We start from the raw sequence: 16,857 nt of genomic DNA on the forward strand, positions 1-16,857 counted from the left end.
AGCAACTTTATCTTGTACAAATATCACCTAGCCCAAGTAATGTCCAAGGTTTGCATGCAAATATATGTATATATTAGGGCTGTTAACATTAACTCGCTAACACTTGGGATTAATCTTGAAACCTTAACGCATTAAAAAAAATATTAACGCAATTTAATCATATGACTAAGTTTGACCTCAACTTGCCCCTGTAGTCCTCCAGCGCAGATGTTTATGTGACTGGGGGTGAAAAGGTGAGAGGGTCAGACACAGCCAGCAGTGATGAGTGAGGAGACAGACCCATGTCTGCTCAATGGCAGTTTTCTTTTGAAAAAGCTGGTGAATGTTAGTCAGGAAAAAAACAAAATTGTGTGTACATGCTGCAGTGATGAACTGTCTTTACACCGAAGCACAACAAGTCTTAAGTACCACCTTCGGGCAAAGCACATCTTTGCTAATGTTAGCAAAGATGCTAACAACAACACGGGATCAAGCCATGGTCATACCACTCTCTTCAGCTGCTTCAGGACAGTTTTCTGCTTCACCTGCTCAGATAAATGCTGAAAAGTGCTCCAAAACTTTGAGACAGTCCTGTTTGTTAACAACATTAATCCAGTGTAAATCCACGGTGGAATTGGCAAAATTGAAGTTAAATAGCGAATTTTACAAGCTAAAGATGGAAAATATGATGCATTCAGGTAACCTCAGTAAATTAGACGACTGTATTCTATATTTTAATGATGTGTTCAAATGTCACATAAAAATGGGAAAATTTAGTTTTTAATGAGAAACTTCAATAAATACAGTTTTGAATATGTGTTTATATTTCAGGGAAATACAATAGACGTGACAGACTGAATCATAACTTAATGAATGACCCTCTCCAATGAAGCCATTTTGCCAATGACTGCAGTCTTTGCAGAAACAGCTGAATATAAATGCATAGCCTCCACATGCAAACAGTTTTGCAAACAATAGGCTGTAAAAACCAGCATTGACATATTTATGCTAATCCAGTGATATAACTGGGAGGGAGAAAAGCTGCTAATACTGGCACTGGCAGCTTTGTACTATACATCGAAGCAGCATCTTTCAATCCACAATGAATAGGGTTTAACTTGAAACCATATCAGGTTGAACACAGAAGGGGACAGTGGTGGCATGCAGCTCAGCATTTTATACCAACATATTGGCTGCACCAGGTTACAATGTTACAATGTTACAATTTCATTTAGCAGACGCTTTTCTCCAAAGCGACGTACATTTGAGAGCAAGAACAACACAAGCAATGATCTAGACAAGAAGAAACAACATCAGTAAGTGCCATCAAGTGCTTCAGGTTCAATTGGACGCAAGTGCTGCCGTGTAGAGTTTAAGGCAGAGTACCTAAAATATACGTTGTTTATGTAGTTTTTTTTGTTTTTTTTGTTTTGTTTTTTTTGTTTTTAGACAGCAACAATGAATCAAGGAAAATGTGGGATCACTAATTGCCATTCATTAGGCTTCACAACAACTATTTACCAAGTACCAAGTGCTGGATCATTCCCAAAGAGCTGGGCAAAGAAATCCCAGAAGTAGAGCAGGACAGTGCGAGCTAACTATAGTTGGGAAACTCATTCAACCACTGGGGACAGCAGTGGAGAATAGTCTGGCTGAGACTCAATCTACTACTGGGGACAACAGTAGAGAATTGCCTAGCTAAGTGCAAAGTGTTCTCTGAAGAGCTGGGTCTTTAGCCTTCTCTTGAAAGTAGACAGGGAGTCTGTAGATCGAATGTAGTTGGGTAATTCATTCCACCATTTAGGGACAACAGAGGAGAAGAGTCGAGCTAGTGACTTAGGAGCATGATGTGCTGGAAGTACCAGGCGCCTTTCGCTGGCTGAGCGTAGTGGGCGAGAAGGGGTGTAGACCTGGATGAGGGACTCCAGGTAAACAGGAGCAGTTTTAGTTACTGCTTTGTAAGCAATGATTAGAGTTTTGAATTTAATGCGAGCTACAACTGGAAGCCAGTGTAGAGAGATTAAAAGAGGCGTGACATGAGCTCTCTTGGGTTGGTTGAAGACCAGACGTGCTGCTGCGTTCTGGATCAACTGCAGAGGTATAACTGTGCATGCAGGTAGGCCTGCCAGTAATGAGTTACAGTAGTCAATACGTGATATTATAAGAGCCTGTACTAGGAGTTGTGTAGCATGCTCTGTCAAGTAGGGTCTGATCCTCTTGATGTTGTAGAGGGCGAAACGGCAGGACCGAGCAATCAAGGCCACATGGAGCTTGAAGGTTAGCTGGTCATCAATCATGACACCCAGATTCCGGGCTGACTTAGTGGGCAAGAGATTATTTGATCCAAGCTGGATACTGATCTGCGGTTCAATAGTGGGACTGGCTGGGATGATAATGAGCTCAGTTTTGGGCAGGTTGAGCTGAAGGTGACGTTCCCTCATCCATTTAGAAATATCAGCAAGGCAGGATGAGATCCGAGCTGAGACAGTTGTGTCATCTGGTGGAAAGGACAGGAATAGCTGTGTGTCGTCTGCATAGCAGTGATAAGAAAAGCCATGGGAGCGGATGATTGCACCAAGTGAGGTGGTGTATATTGAGAAAAGTAGGGGACCAAGCACAGACCCTTGAGGCACCCCTGTTGATAAGCCATGCAGTTTAGAGGAACCAATTTCTCTCAAAATAGAAATAGGTGTCAGCAGTGTCTTATACAATAGCTATACTGTAAATAAAGAGTTGTAGCAAATCAATCCTCCCTACTTGCTCTTTAAGGTATCAATAATGTCCATGTAAAAGTCAAAGCAAGTAAAGAAAAAAGGACCTAAAACAAAATTTACTATATTTTAAAAGGCTGCTTGATTTTGCTGCCAAAAACCTGGGTTTGAACTACAGTTCTATTTGTGATTCAGTAGATTGTAATTCATATTTTGTGGAGTGGCACCTGAGGTGGCAAATCAGTATTCCATGGGCCTCCTGCCATCCCAAGCCACCCCTAGATTTACCCCTGATTCTAGTCAGATCTGAGCATAAGCAGCACTGGTGTTTCAAGGCCAAAGAGTCCTGCATGCATCCTGCCCTCACACCAGTCATAGTCCAGACTGCTGCCCTTGTTTTTGGTGGTCTATGCCATCTTAGCAGGGTGGTCTGTTGGAGGGCAGTTCAGCCTTGGAAACGATTCGGTTTTAGTAATGGCGAGGTTTTGGCTGGTCAGATTCTCTCCATCTGTTCATCTCTGTAGCCTGTTTCAACATACTGTTCCAGGGTTTTTGAGACTTTATGCATGCTCGTCATGCTCTGCAGCAGCACAGGCATGTTTTCACTATCGGTTAGAAGAGCCTGAGGCCTGATGTGGAGGTGAGAGCAGAATAATCGGATTTCAAACTCAGGACACTTAAGTCTCTGGACACTTAAAGGCCACCTTAAGCCAATTTACCTGGCATCAGGGCTTAGGAGAGCCAATTTATTTCTTGGAGTGGAGCTGGGCAATGCTGATATAGGGCCTGGGCTTCTCTCCTGAGTGTTAATGGCACTATGACTCAGTGGAGATGATATATGTATTAACCTGCCTTATCACAGCTAAGAAGACTGGGAGTAGCGTGTCCTCTCTGGCTGAAATAGCTATGCACATTATCAATGAGGCACTAGGCATAGCCACCATTTGTAACTACACCACCTCCTCCATCTTTCGACCTTCATCACTTGAATGTCACACATGAATTAAAAGCACATACTTGCATGAATGCAAAGAGAGTTGATCTTTAATGTGCCGCACTGGGAAGCCCTTAGGAGTGTTAGCATGACGACAAGAGTTAAATATTATAGCCTCTCTTTCCTTTTTTCCAAGTGACTCCAGGAATGAAGATCTATATTGATCCGTTCACATATGAGGACCCCAATGAGGCAGTGAGGGAGTTCGCTAAGGAGATTGATATATCCTGTGTGAAGATTGAGCAGGTCATTGGTGCAGGTAATGGAGAAGGCTTGCAAAACGTGCCTGCAATATATTACCATAATAACATTTAATATCGAAGTTGGTTTAAGTTTAAGTAGATGCACAAATTCTGCTTACTTATCTCTCAGATCATTGATTTTTCTTTATTAAACCAGGAGAGTTTGGAGAGGTGTGCAGTGGTAACCTGAAGCTTCCTGGGAAAAGGGAGATGTTTGTGGCCATAAAAACTCTGAAGTCCGGCTACACAGAAAAGCAAAGACGGGACTTCCTCAGTGAGGCGAGCATCATGGGACAGTTTGACCATCCTAATGTCATCCATCTGGAGGGCGTGGTCACTAAGAGCAGCCCGGTCATGATCGTCACCGAGTTCATGGAGAATGGATCTCTGGACTCCTTCCTCAGAGTAAGCAATCACATTTTTGTTTAAAAGACATTCTTTATTTATCTTTTAGCCCCAAACCATCAAAGTAAATTCAGTTTTGCATGAAGACTAATGGCTGAATTTAAGGAGAATATTATGAATTGTTTCTGTATTGACCCAAAAGCTTAGTCTCCTGTTTCCTGAGCAGTGCCTACATTTTGCATAATGCTCTAAAGAAGACCAGCAGCAGCCTAATCTTGTCTCTCAGGGTTCTTCCCCCCTAATTATTTTCAAAATTTTCAGACACTATTTCAGCTGGTTTGCAACACAAGTTAATATGGTGGCTATAAATCCAAGCTTTATTAGACCAACAGGTAGATATAAGGTCTTGCACTTATTAGTGCTTCAATAATAAAAGCAGGAATGCATAATATTGGATTTTAGCTGAGTTGGTATGCTGACATCCCTGAACTCATTTTATCTGATACCAACACTGATATATTCGCATCTGTTTGTTGTAAGAAGAGAGAGGAGCTGGAAATTGACAGTCTGGTAGTTGTTCTATGTATGGAGCATCATTCAAAATGTTCAAGGCTCATGGTGGGCCCCTTTGAGGGAGTGGTTCACTATGCAACCAACCATGCTATGATGGTACGTTTTGATCAGGTGCCGTGTTTCAGTGACTGTATTTGAAAATCTGGCATGCTGCTAACTTTGAGACCACATACAAAGTCTTAACATTTTGGATGATTTAACTATTTAAATGACAGATGACTGATGAAATACAGTGGAATTTGCTGAACTGCACAAGTGGAAGGTGCATGGGACACGAGAAATGTCTTGGTTTTAGCCTCCACACTCACAGGCTGATGGCTGAAAAGGTTGTTTTAAAGTTGAGGAGTGACACAAGGAATGGATGATAGCTTGAGCACAAACTTAAGGACAAAGGTGAGGATTCAAAGCCAAGGTTTTAAACTTCAACATGGTTTTTATTTGCTATTTCTATCCACCACAGAGACAAAGATATTGATTTTTTTTTTTTTTTCATTTTTTTCCTTCATTTTGATGATCCTGAAAATGTTAATGAACAAATACAACAATTTATCGTTCATGCTACAGGTGCAAGCTTCCAGTTGTTCTTTATTTCATTTCACTATCTCTTATGTATGGCTGCTGTAAATCCTGGCAGGAATTGTTTGACCTGCTGATACAGATATTTATCTTTTAAAGCTATTTTCAGCAAATTCCAATATCATTCATCCCTAATATACAGTGATACGATACAGTGTGGACAGCAAGCATCTGAGTGCTAAAAGTGATGCTTGCATACCGTTAAAATACGATTTCTATTTCATTCTTAAGGACTCACAAATACAATGTGTGCCCCATTCCCCTTTCTAAGGGTTGTAGCATGACCCAAATAGTTGAACTTCACTCAAGTCCTGGCTTTTTTAAGGCAAGTAGCCATAGTCTGATGGTCAGTCAGTCATCCAAAAAAAACCTTTCTTGTTCCATGAGAAATTTGACTAGTAATGTTCTCAGTTATTTACATATATATTACTTTGCTGGTATATGTTAAATCAGTGATATTGACTTTTGTAGCCACAGGTAGCACAAGTTGACATGCTGTATTTTAATAAATGAATTGCAGGTAAATCACACCTGACAACATTTTCCCATATAACTAAGCATTTTCTGTCAGCAGCTCTGTGCTGAATCTGCTTGAACTTTCATTTCACCCACAGGTGACATGTTGAGCCGCTTCCCTGCTTGACTCTGTGACTTTGATAAGCCTACATTAATAACATGATGATCTTAAAGTTTAACCAGAGTTTTAGACATATCTGTCTTCTCAGTGTCTGTTAAACTCTAAAACTGTCAACGCACCTGCCACAAAGTGAAGAGAAGTCTTTATCCAAACCATGCAAACAGCATTTTATTAACAAGACAACCGCTAAGATTCTCCTTTTCTCTGCCACGTCAGTGAAGTTACAGTAATTAGAACTACAGCTGACACTTAGAGACCTTGATATCAGCAGCTGTTTAAGTGTCTCTTCCTGTAGATATTTAAACTACTTCTGCTCCTCTGTGTATGTGGAAATCACGCTCTCATAATGTTTATGTAAAAAGGATTAATCCTGCAGTCGAAGGTAATGCAAGTTTTTAAAACACCTGACAAACAAGGATTTAAATCCTTGTTGCACATACAAAATCTTTGCCATACGCATATTTGTCCAAAAATTTGACATGCCTGCACAGTAATCCTACTCCAGATAAACATTAATATTCACACAGTCTCTCCTGTGTCCCTGCTTTAATGTCAAGTGTGACTTTGATAGAGAAATTCTCATCTTATGCAATCCTGCCTCGCTAGAGAGAGAATATCTCTCACTACATATATGCATTTATTTCATGTTTTCTCTTTTTATTTCTGCATACATGATGAAAAACTACATGCATTTATTAATTAGAGTATAGGGCTTTCCTGTCTTTGATGCTTGTCTTATTTTTGCTCTGCATTCACTGCACATGCACCCTCTGCTGATTAAGCTGTACTGTATATGGATGCACATACTGTAAGAACCACAGGCTTATTCTCCCCTGACTCCCTGACAAGAAATATGCAGCGCTCACAAGTTCGCTGGATTTTTAATTTTCATAATCTAACCAGAGGAGGATATTACAGCGAACCGGTCATGCTCTCCCATTTACAACCTCCATAAATAATTCAGATACTTTGCAGGACTTTAAATGAGATGTCAGATGTTAAAAAATGAGTCTGGATATTAGATGAGATGTCACACGGCCCTTTACCATCTGTCTGGGGATGTTAGTGAAGTAAAAACAAACTTTTATCCTAATACGACTATTTAGTAAGCTTTTATCATCACTAATGGCTCTCATTTGCATTTTTGGAATGAATGAAAAGAGTCTCTGATTTATGGAAATTGCAGATGCATGCGATTGCCAAAATAAGGTTTATTTTTAGATAGAATTTCAATGACGTAATGGGATTTTTTTATTCAAAGTGGCACTGAAATTATGTCAGCTTTGGTGCCAGTTAGGCTCACTTTGTAAGGCAGTGCCAAATTACGGAGGCTACAGTCCTTGATGCATTTGTCACAGGTTTGAATCCTGATACTTGTGCAGTTCTGATGTCTCTCCCTATGTCTCTCTTCAGCTGTGCCATCAAGTAATAGCAAATGCCCAAACATAATCTTAAAATAGGAAATCACTCCAGTCTAAGAACAGTAAAAATGCCAAATTATGAAATGAAAGACCTTCAGCGCAGACCTCTCCTAAACAGTCATTTGTCTCATGCTGATTTACCATCGCTAATCGCTAAATATTTTGGGTATGGGGACGAGTTTGCCTTGAAGGTAGTTCATGTACACCCTATGATGAGGATTAAGTCGTTGAAGTTGGTGATCCTGGCTTCACTCTGATTCTTGTCTTCTTTCCCACGTGTCAGTCCCCAATCTGCCCATGATTTCCTAACAGAATCATAGCCTCATTATATATCTTTAAAGAAAAGAGAAATACTTTTGTTATAAATTAAGGGAAATGATGCAATGCTGCACCGTCAGTATCTGATTTTCCAACAAGAAAACCTTGAATAAAGACCTAATACCGTGTGCTGGATCCAAGCAGCAACATCTTAGGTTGAAAAAGGAGCCAGTGGTGTGCCAGTTTAGCGTAGCTGGTATAGGAGGCACCCATATACAGAGGCTTGATGCACTTTACATAAGATTGAATCCCAGTCCTGGCTCTATTTGGTGCATGTCTTCCCCTTCTCTCTAACAATATTTCTTGTCTCTCTTCAGCTTTCTTATCAAATCTGGCAAGAAGCCTAAAAAGAGAAGTGCAGTTCCTCAAAAGTCCACTTGAGGCTGGCTGCAACAGCATTGGAAGTCACATCCTCACCCCATTTATACAATAGAAAATCATCTTTACCGCCTGGTTCAAAAACAGTTTTGGTTGGAGCATGACAAACATGGCTAACATAACTTCTAGCCAGTATGATGAAGCTGTTTGTTAGGAGACTTAACCTCTTTTTACCACTTACACATGTGACAAATGTCTTTGTATCTGTAGGTATACAAACAGTACCTCTCAGTGTCCAAAGCTAGGGCATTTCCTTTACAAATTGAGTGTAACTTGATAGAAACTACCTGTAACTGCCTGTGCGTTTGTTTGTTTGTTTGTTTGTTTGTTTGTTTGTTAGCAACATAACTCAAAAAGTCATGGACAGATTTTCATGAAATTTTCATGAAATGTCAGAAATGGCATAAGGAAGAACTGATTAGATTTTGGGAGTGATCCAGATCTCCGTCTTGATCCAGTAATTTTTTAAAGGATTTTGTACTATTGGGTGATAGGTTTAATGGCAGAGGTCTGCGCTGTTACCACTTTACACCAGGAGATGGCAGACATGAGTAACTTATTCAAAGTTTTGGACTTTATAGACTTTGAAGGACACACGCCCAATCAAGGAGTCAAATCGGAGCGTAACAGAGAGAAAGAGAGCGAATTGTAGCAAGAACACTCACAATGCTGGGAGGAATAGAGGAATGTTCACCCTCTGCCATGACTTCCAGTCATCCAGTGAGACCATGGGTGCTTCCGCCATGACAGTCCACATGTAGCGAAGCCAGTGCTTTGCCTCACCGTGTCTCCACCCCACCGGGGAGGGAATGATCGGTGAATTGGATTTTGGGAGTCATCCGGATCACCGTCTGGATCCAGGAATGTTTTTAAAGGATTCTTCACTATTAGGAGATAGGGCTGATGGTGGAGGTCTGTGCTCTCTGAGTGCTTTTCTAGTTTGAAATGTGTTCAGGGAATTAAAGAGGAAAAAAAACAGATTACTAATATGAACTCTTACATAAAACTGACCTGCAGGAGACGGCGCCTCTGTTAGTGCTCAGCTCACATGACGTCCTGAGCTTGTATTCACAGCCTCACCCTGCCCACCATCAGCTTTTTTAGGAATCCTCACAGTGAAGGCTGTTTGTGTTAAAGTAGATATTTGTTAAGCATATTTGATAGTATGTTGTATTCAAAGCAACAGCAAACCTGTGCGACACCTCACAGTGACACTTTCTGACAACAGCTGCTGACAGTGTCAGAGTGTGTGAACACGGTTTGTGTCTCTCTGAGGTGATTGGTGTGGATGGTTGGAGAAAATGGTCACTGCAGTGTGAAGTGAGCTGCCTGCTGAAGGACTGAGTCCCCTGATGCCTCCTGCAGAAGTAGATATCAGTGTTCCAGTACCTTTTTTCCCCAGATAGCAATTCTAAAATAGAGACATAAGTGCCAGCCAGTACAGAGAGGCTCCTCTGAGTTCAGGCACAAAAATGTTCACAGTGTTTGCTTTTAAATGGAGGCTTATTTAACTGTGACCTGCTGCAGTTTAAATTAGCTGTAAGCTAATTCTGGCATAATGCATCAAATGGCAACACTAATGTTTAATAATTCAAATGCCCCCTTATCAGATGAAATGGATTAATTTATATTAAACCACTGATTAATGGCATTTTACCACCTTTCACTGTAATTAAAATCTTCACACTGAACACTTCTTTATGCCTTACTTTTTTAAATTTTTGATGATGTGAGTTTGAATAAAAAAATTTTGTTGCAGTGATTTTCTGAATGTTTACAGACATGCTTTTATTTTCACTCATTTACAGGATTCTATAGACCGTCATTTGGCGTCACAAATTCTGACCCAGTCCAGCCCAGACAGCTAAAAGGATATTTTCCTTACTGGATGCTAATGCTAAAAATACACTAGTCCACAAATTTCGTGCAGTACTCCAAAATCTTCTAGTCTTCTATTGTTGCCAAAAGACATGGACAGAAGCCAGGGGTGGTTTACAGCCATTCATCAGAAGTACTGGTAGCCATCACATGACTATGTAGTGCACATTTTGTTTAAAGAAAGGTTTAAATTTTGGAGAGCTGCAAATGATGTGATGAAGCATTGAACAGCATAATCTACAGCAGGGTTCCATTTTCAGCAAAAGTGCTAAGTGGATTAAGGCAAACATTTGCACATGCTGGTGTTATGGTTTAAAATGTGACCCTGTTTACTGATGACGTTCATCCAAAATAAGATGTAAACAGAAAGCAAATTAATGATTGCCTCTTTGTGCAATTTACCATTAAATTCATAGTAAACCCATGACACTTCTGACAGGATAAGTGCTCAGTGAAGGAAACCCTACGCTTAGTTTATAATCACCTCCATAAGTCATCCTTGCAGAACGATGGGCAGCAAAAAGCCATTTTGATCAGATTTTGACATTTTAATGAAAATCAAACCAGAGGTATTCATAAGGACAGAAACATGGCAGCAAAGCTCTGCTTGCTTTAGATTCACTGCCTATGAATTGAGAAACCGTATTCACTAATGATTTAAGTTTTGGAGAGAAGTTTTGGACACTGTCCGACTGTTTGCAAATTGCCCCAAAAGTGGGATCTTAGATGTGTTTTTTGCTCTCTCTATGGTAGTTTCTGCAGACACACCAACAAAATATCAAACATGCCAGGAATCCATCCAACCCGATGGTAGCAGCTGATCAAGCCATGGTCAGCCATTGTGCTCCCTGTGCATTGCACAACAAACAATGCATGATCAGGCTGAAAATGAGTCGACTTTCTAGTGAGTTGTGACTCAGAATTTGTGTCTGAACTGGTAGAATCAGTATACGCCTGGCATAAGATACATGATGCCCATGAGGACTGTCATGGCAGTCAATTGCCAGCAATGCCACAAACACAAATGTGGCTTTTTTTTTGTCATTAAGAGTTGGTGGTTGTTCTGGGAAAATGCCTGATTCTGCCAAAAGCCTATCTCATTCCTTGTTTTAGAATTTTAAGTCTGCATTGACTCACACCCATGTACTTCACATCTGAATTTCATTTAATGCAGGGTTTTTTTGCCCAGGCTTTAGGATTTAAATTGGGATGTGGCCTAGTAAAGCATTAAGGGTAGGGTGAAAGAGAGCTAAGAGAGCACAGATCAACCGCCAAAGTAAAGAAAGAGAAAGTTTTCCTTTCATGCAAAACTTTATTTTTGTATAAATAAATTATTATAGGTCTTAATTCACACAGTTTTTCATAAATCCTGGTTATTTTTTTCCACCTAACTGACCCTGAAGACTTTGGAGGAATCCTTCCAATTAAAGTTTATGCAAACACAGCACAGATTAGGTGGCCATGTGTAATTCTGAGAAAGGTTTTCATGAATTATGCATCCTGCTTAATTGCTGCGGTACACGAGGAGGAGCAGCTTGACGCGAGCAGAAGCCTCCGCTGGGCTAATGAGCAGCAAAGTGTTTGAGAGAGAAATAGGCTAGTGGAGCGGTCATGCAGACTGTTAATATGGCTGTGTCCTTCCAAACCCCCCTCCCCACACTCTCTCTGTGGGTCTGTCCGTCTGTCCACAGCCGTCCCACAGCTCCCATGCTCCTTTCTCTGGAATCTTGTGTTCTCCGGGCGACGTGGTGGGTGGTGGGGAGACTGCAGGTGTGCGCAGTTGGAGGCACAGCTGCAGCACTGCTCCAGACGCTCTGCATGCATGTGGTAAAGCCCTCACCAAACTGAGGAGGGGAACAGCTGTAGACAGGCAGCCAGACCGGGTTTAGCCCCCCCGTCCATCCCTGCAGAGGCCAGATCAGCTAGACCAGAACCTCCCTGTTAGCGTCCTTCGTGGCCTCTGCAGAGAAACTGAAACTACAAAGTAACTCCTTTACTGTAGACACACGTGGGTCAGGTTACCAGACGGGTCAAAATTGAATTACTATAATGAGACTAAATGAGTTACGTGGGAATTCGTATTATAAATGCCTCATTTTTTCAACATGGGGTGAATGTAGGAGTGCTTCTTACAATGAAGAGTTTAAGAGTGTTATTAATACTGTTTAACAAAATCTTTTCATAGAATTTCTTTGCCACTATTTGCAGAAATGTAACTGTTATGTTATCTTTAAAATGTAAAGTTTACTGAGAAAATCATTCACAAAAAGAGTAGAATAGAATAAATGTCCATTTCCAGTTTTTACAGGTAGGACAGTATGAGTAAGTTATGCCATCCTTGGTGCTCAAGCACCTCAACTTAAACCTTTAGGCAGCGCACTTGCATGTCCGCTGTCTTTTATGCCTTTATCAGGAGTGGGGGAATTAGTGCTGCAAGCATAGCTCAAACGAATGTGAGCACCAGCAGGAACCTCATGTCTTTCAACTATTTTATGCAATTCTGTTATTTTTGACAACACCTTCAAATTTGACCAACAAATTAGCTCTGTGGTCAAGACTAGCTTTTCAGTTGAGACTATTTGGGTGGGTAAATCCTGTCACATTTGTATTTTTGTCATTCTTTCCACGTTGGTTTGGATCAGTCATCTCTTCATTGTTTTCAGCCGGTTGGAAACGTGGCTGCACATATTTTGACTGCAGAGAGATATGGTGAGCATCACACCAGTACTGGTCTCTCCTCACAGGCTTCCTGTCAGCCTCAGGATCCAGTTTAACCCTCTGGTTTCCCTGTAAGACTCTAATATCAGGGCCATTAAGGACAAACATGTTCACCTTTAAAAACATTCATAAACATATTTTGTAGAAATATATTTTTGCCAAATTTTTAGAACAAATTTTCTCTCCAATTCTGTCTGAATCAAAACTAATAAATATTAAAAATATTTTTGGGACTTTAACCCTTTACATATCTGTTTGATTCTGTTATATCACTGTTGTTTTGGATGAAAACGTATAAATATGAGTTACTTTTATATGATAAATGCTGCATGGCTGAGGAATTTTTTTAAACGAGGAAATTGGCATTTTGTCCTTAATGGCCCTAAAGACAAGACTGCCCATAAGAGGGGGATAAAAAGGAAAGCTTTCTGGGACAGAGCCACATTGAGGGGGCCCATTAAAACCCCTTAACACCTGTTGTATCATATTTGGTACATACTTTTATGATACCTTTATCTAATCAATATGCTCAATAAATTACTGAAAAAAACTTAGGAAAACAGTCTGATAAATGATAAAATGCCCTCAAGTGGATTATCAGTTACCAAAAACACCTAATGAATGAGATAAGATACTTAAAAAAATATATTTGTTAAATTTTATGGAAATTTGAATCGTTTTTAATATCAGCAGGAAGTTAAATAAACATTTAGTTCCAAAAAAAGGGAGAATTTTCTGGCTATTATTTGTGTTTTCAGGCTTTAAGGGGTTAAGGTTTGTAAACACATGGTCTTAATAATAAGTAACATTTTAACAAAAAAAGATTACAAAAATATTTAAAATAACTGATTAAAGCAACAAAAACGCACATTTTTTTTTTCCATTAAAAATATGCTGTTTCTAAAATTAACCCTCCCTCTTAAAATAGACTTTGTACAGCTAAACCAAGACCTGAATGAAAGGTGAGATACTGGAAATGAAATGAGAAACAAAAAGAGGGTGCATCTTGAGTTTTTGGGACAAATTTAAGCCAAGAAGCTGACACTAATGTCACTGACCTATGCATTGTAGTGATACAGGACATGGGATTTTTGCAAATATTCAAAAATAATTTTAGCCATTACTTAAAATGGTACAGATATTTACATGTTGTGCATGTAGTCCTCAAAAAAGACTTTAATGTTTAGAGAATGAGGATGATAAAAAAATAAGACTAAAGCTGATGGAGGTCAGTTGGTCCTGAAGCTCTACAAACTTATTTATTTGTACAGTTATATATTTTGTTTGTAAAAAGTGGCAGAAATGTTCATATCTGCCGATAACTACCAACAATATTGTGCATCTGTAACGCATGGATGCTACTGAATCAGATCTGAGGAGGGCCCTTTAATTGAGCCAATGAGGGGCCCAGTAACATTTGTGGGCCTGCCTTAAGGTGTAGTAAATTTATACATGGTGTACTGTAGGCCAAATAAATAAATTGAAGTCAGAATATCAAAATTTACTAAGACATTAATCTTACAAAAAAACATGTTGTCATTCATGGAATGGAAGATGATTGTAAAATCAAAAGGGGAAAAAATTCACCCACACAAAGTCCTGCTGGATCTGAAGACAAAAGGGAGGAAGTGCTGCAGATGTGTTTTGTCATGCAAAATCAAGGGTGCTTTTTCAAAGGAAAGTTGGGGTTTGAATTTTTGGATTGTAAATTTTTGGATTAAACCTCTGTTTTTTAAGCATGCAACCACCCCTGTACCAGATGAACTCAAAAATGACTCATTTGGACAAAACTGTCCACAATTCTTGATGGTTGATATTTGAGCATTTGTTTAAGAAACCTAATATTTTTCTGAGTTGTTGCACCTACATGCTCCAGCCAGAGCGTTTCAGTCAGTACACCAGATGATGTTTCTAGATCCAGGCGTAAAACCCAAGTTGACAGAGCAATTGCAGTGGCTGCTCCGAATCAGAGTAAGGGTTTACCTGCCAGCAAGAGAACTGCTCAATCCATTGAAAACTGTAAATCCTAGCCTTAAACTCAGCTATTTACTTTGGCTTTTAATACAAGCTGAGTTTGATATTTTGACTTTTTAATATACTCCTGTTTATCGTGCTTTAACTCTGCTATCAATAGTTCATTTTATGCATATTTAATTTTATAAATGAAGTGTATTAAGTCTGTACAGCACTTTGGTCAGCTTGTTATTTTAAATGTGCTGTATGCCTTTGTTTAATCCATTTTTTGTTGTCTTTTTTTATTGTTTTATTCTGATGTATGTTCTGAACTTTGCTCTTGAAAGGTGCTATGTAAATCACCTTTCCTCACCTGATACTGATAAAGTGACCTGACTTAAATAGTAGCAGTAGTAGACACAAAAATCTGCTCTCTGACAAGTCAAGAAGTTTTTACTAAAATTGATCCAGGATAAAAAATGTATGAAATAATTTCTGACGTTTGCATGCCTTCTTTAAAATTTCATAACTTTCAATAGTGACTCAATGACAGATTATATCATTGAATTTGTCATTGAACATGTTATAACTCGTTATAATCTGCAAAACAAAACAAAATTACACAATGTAATTTCCATTACTTAAAGCACTGTTTATAGCATAATAATAACAACAGTTAATATTTGTCATTGGACACCCATTAATAACATGTTGAAACATTACCACGGATATCTGTACCTGCTTTTCTCATCATTAAATTGGGGTTTGTAAAATCCATCATTAAAGTTTTAATTTGTCAAAATCTAATTTAGTCATGAGGGAAATACAGTCATGTAGAAGTTTTAAGCATGTAGGGAGCTAAGGATTTATCATGGGCCCCATTGTGCCACAACCCGGGGGAGGAGAGGGGAGGCAGGGTGGCAAGAGTCAAGCATGACTCATAGCAACACACAAGTGTTGCTCCAAGGTGAAGGTAAAGCTCAACGGCATCCCCTTTGTGTGGGCGTTTTCATCACTGGTGACAAGCCAAGAGTTTTCACGCTCCTGGGACATGCACAGCATGACCAGGGGCTCTTGGAAACACTATGACCCGTCTGGACGGTTCCCCAGGCCATGCTTTCTTGCCCCATCCACCCAGTCCTCCAACTTAAGGGTGGGGACTTTGTTATTTTTTAAACAGGTAATTTTCCCATGCTCCTGGTGATGTGCAAGGACATCCAGAGCACAACCTGGGTTGTGTCAATACGCTTTTCCAAATGGTGCCCAAAGCGGGATTACTTGTCATTACACAGGTTCTGCACAGTGCTTTATCAAATTGTTTTAAAATATTTTGAGTTAAAATTTCAATAAACCAAAATTACATTTTTAAAACATGAACTTTTCTTTTTTTTTTTTTTTTTTTTGCTTTAAACACTGAGTTCAGGATTCTACTAGAATCCTTGGTTATATTATGATGTTTAAATAGCATGTTGTATGTAATACATTTTTCTAACACAATGTGTCTTTTTTGCAGCAAAATGACGGTCAGTTCACTGTGATCCAGCTGGTCGGTATGCTGCGTGGCATCGCCTCAGGCATGAAATACCTGGCTGACATGAACTACGTTCACCGTGACCTCGCTGCCCGAAACATCTTGGTCAACAGCAACCTGGTGTGTAAGGTGTCCGACTTTGGGCTGTCACGGTTCCTGGAGGACGATACGTCAGACCCCACATACACCAGTGCTCTGGTAAGATGGATACTTGTACTGTCCTTAACTAAGGGTAACTTGCTTCCTGTTTGGATACAGAGCTGCTTTTATTTTGAAAGAAATAAAAGAATATCACATATATCAAAGATTATGACATGATCTTAATATGGAAAACAGGAATATGTTATGGAATAAAGAGGGACTAAGGGAACAATGAAAAGTAGATGTTTGATATCAAAGGTGCAGATGCCCATTGAGTTGTGGATTTGTTTTAAGTGAAATGATAAATTTAGGAGCAGTGGTGGACTGATTTTGCATCATTGTTGACGCAGGTGGTATAGCCAAAGTGTGCAAACTTGATGATAAAGCATGCAGTTAATGCAATTAAAACAAGATGATTGCACTAATTATGAACCTTAATTACATCACAAGTAACGCATCAGT

The 16,857-nt window shown here is 39.6% G+C and overlaps 1 protein-coding gene across 3 annotated transcripts in view; it reads left to right on the plus strand.

Moving 5' to 3' along the window:
• Window positions 1-16,857, plus strand: part of ephb2b (eph receptor B2b) — a 294,511-nt gene that overhangs the window by 258,960 nt on the left and 18,694 nt on the right. For 2 of the 3 annotated variants that reach the window (XM_041782872.1, XM_041782873.1), the window contains exons 10-12: window positions 3,821-3,943; window positions 4,084-4,331; window positions 16,237-16,452. In XM_041782872.1, the coding sequence (XP_041638806.1) occupies window positions 3,821-3,943; window positions 4,084-4,331; window positions 16,237-16,452 (587 nt within the window). The remainder of the gene's footprint in view (window positions 1-3,820; window positions 3,944-4,083; window positions 4,332-16,236; window positions 16,453-16,857) is intronic. The other variant, XM_041782874.1, reaches the window with a different exon arrangement.

The sequence above is a fragment of the Cheilinus undulatus genome, linkage group 3 (assembly GCF_018320785.1).
Source record: "Cheilinus undulatus linkage group 3, ASM1832078v1, whole genome shotgun sequence".
Lineage (NCBI taxonomy): Eukaryota > Metazoa > Chordata > Actinopteri > Labriformes > Labridae > Cheilinus > Cheilinus undulatus.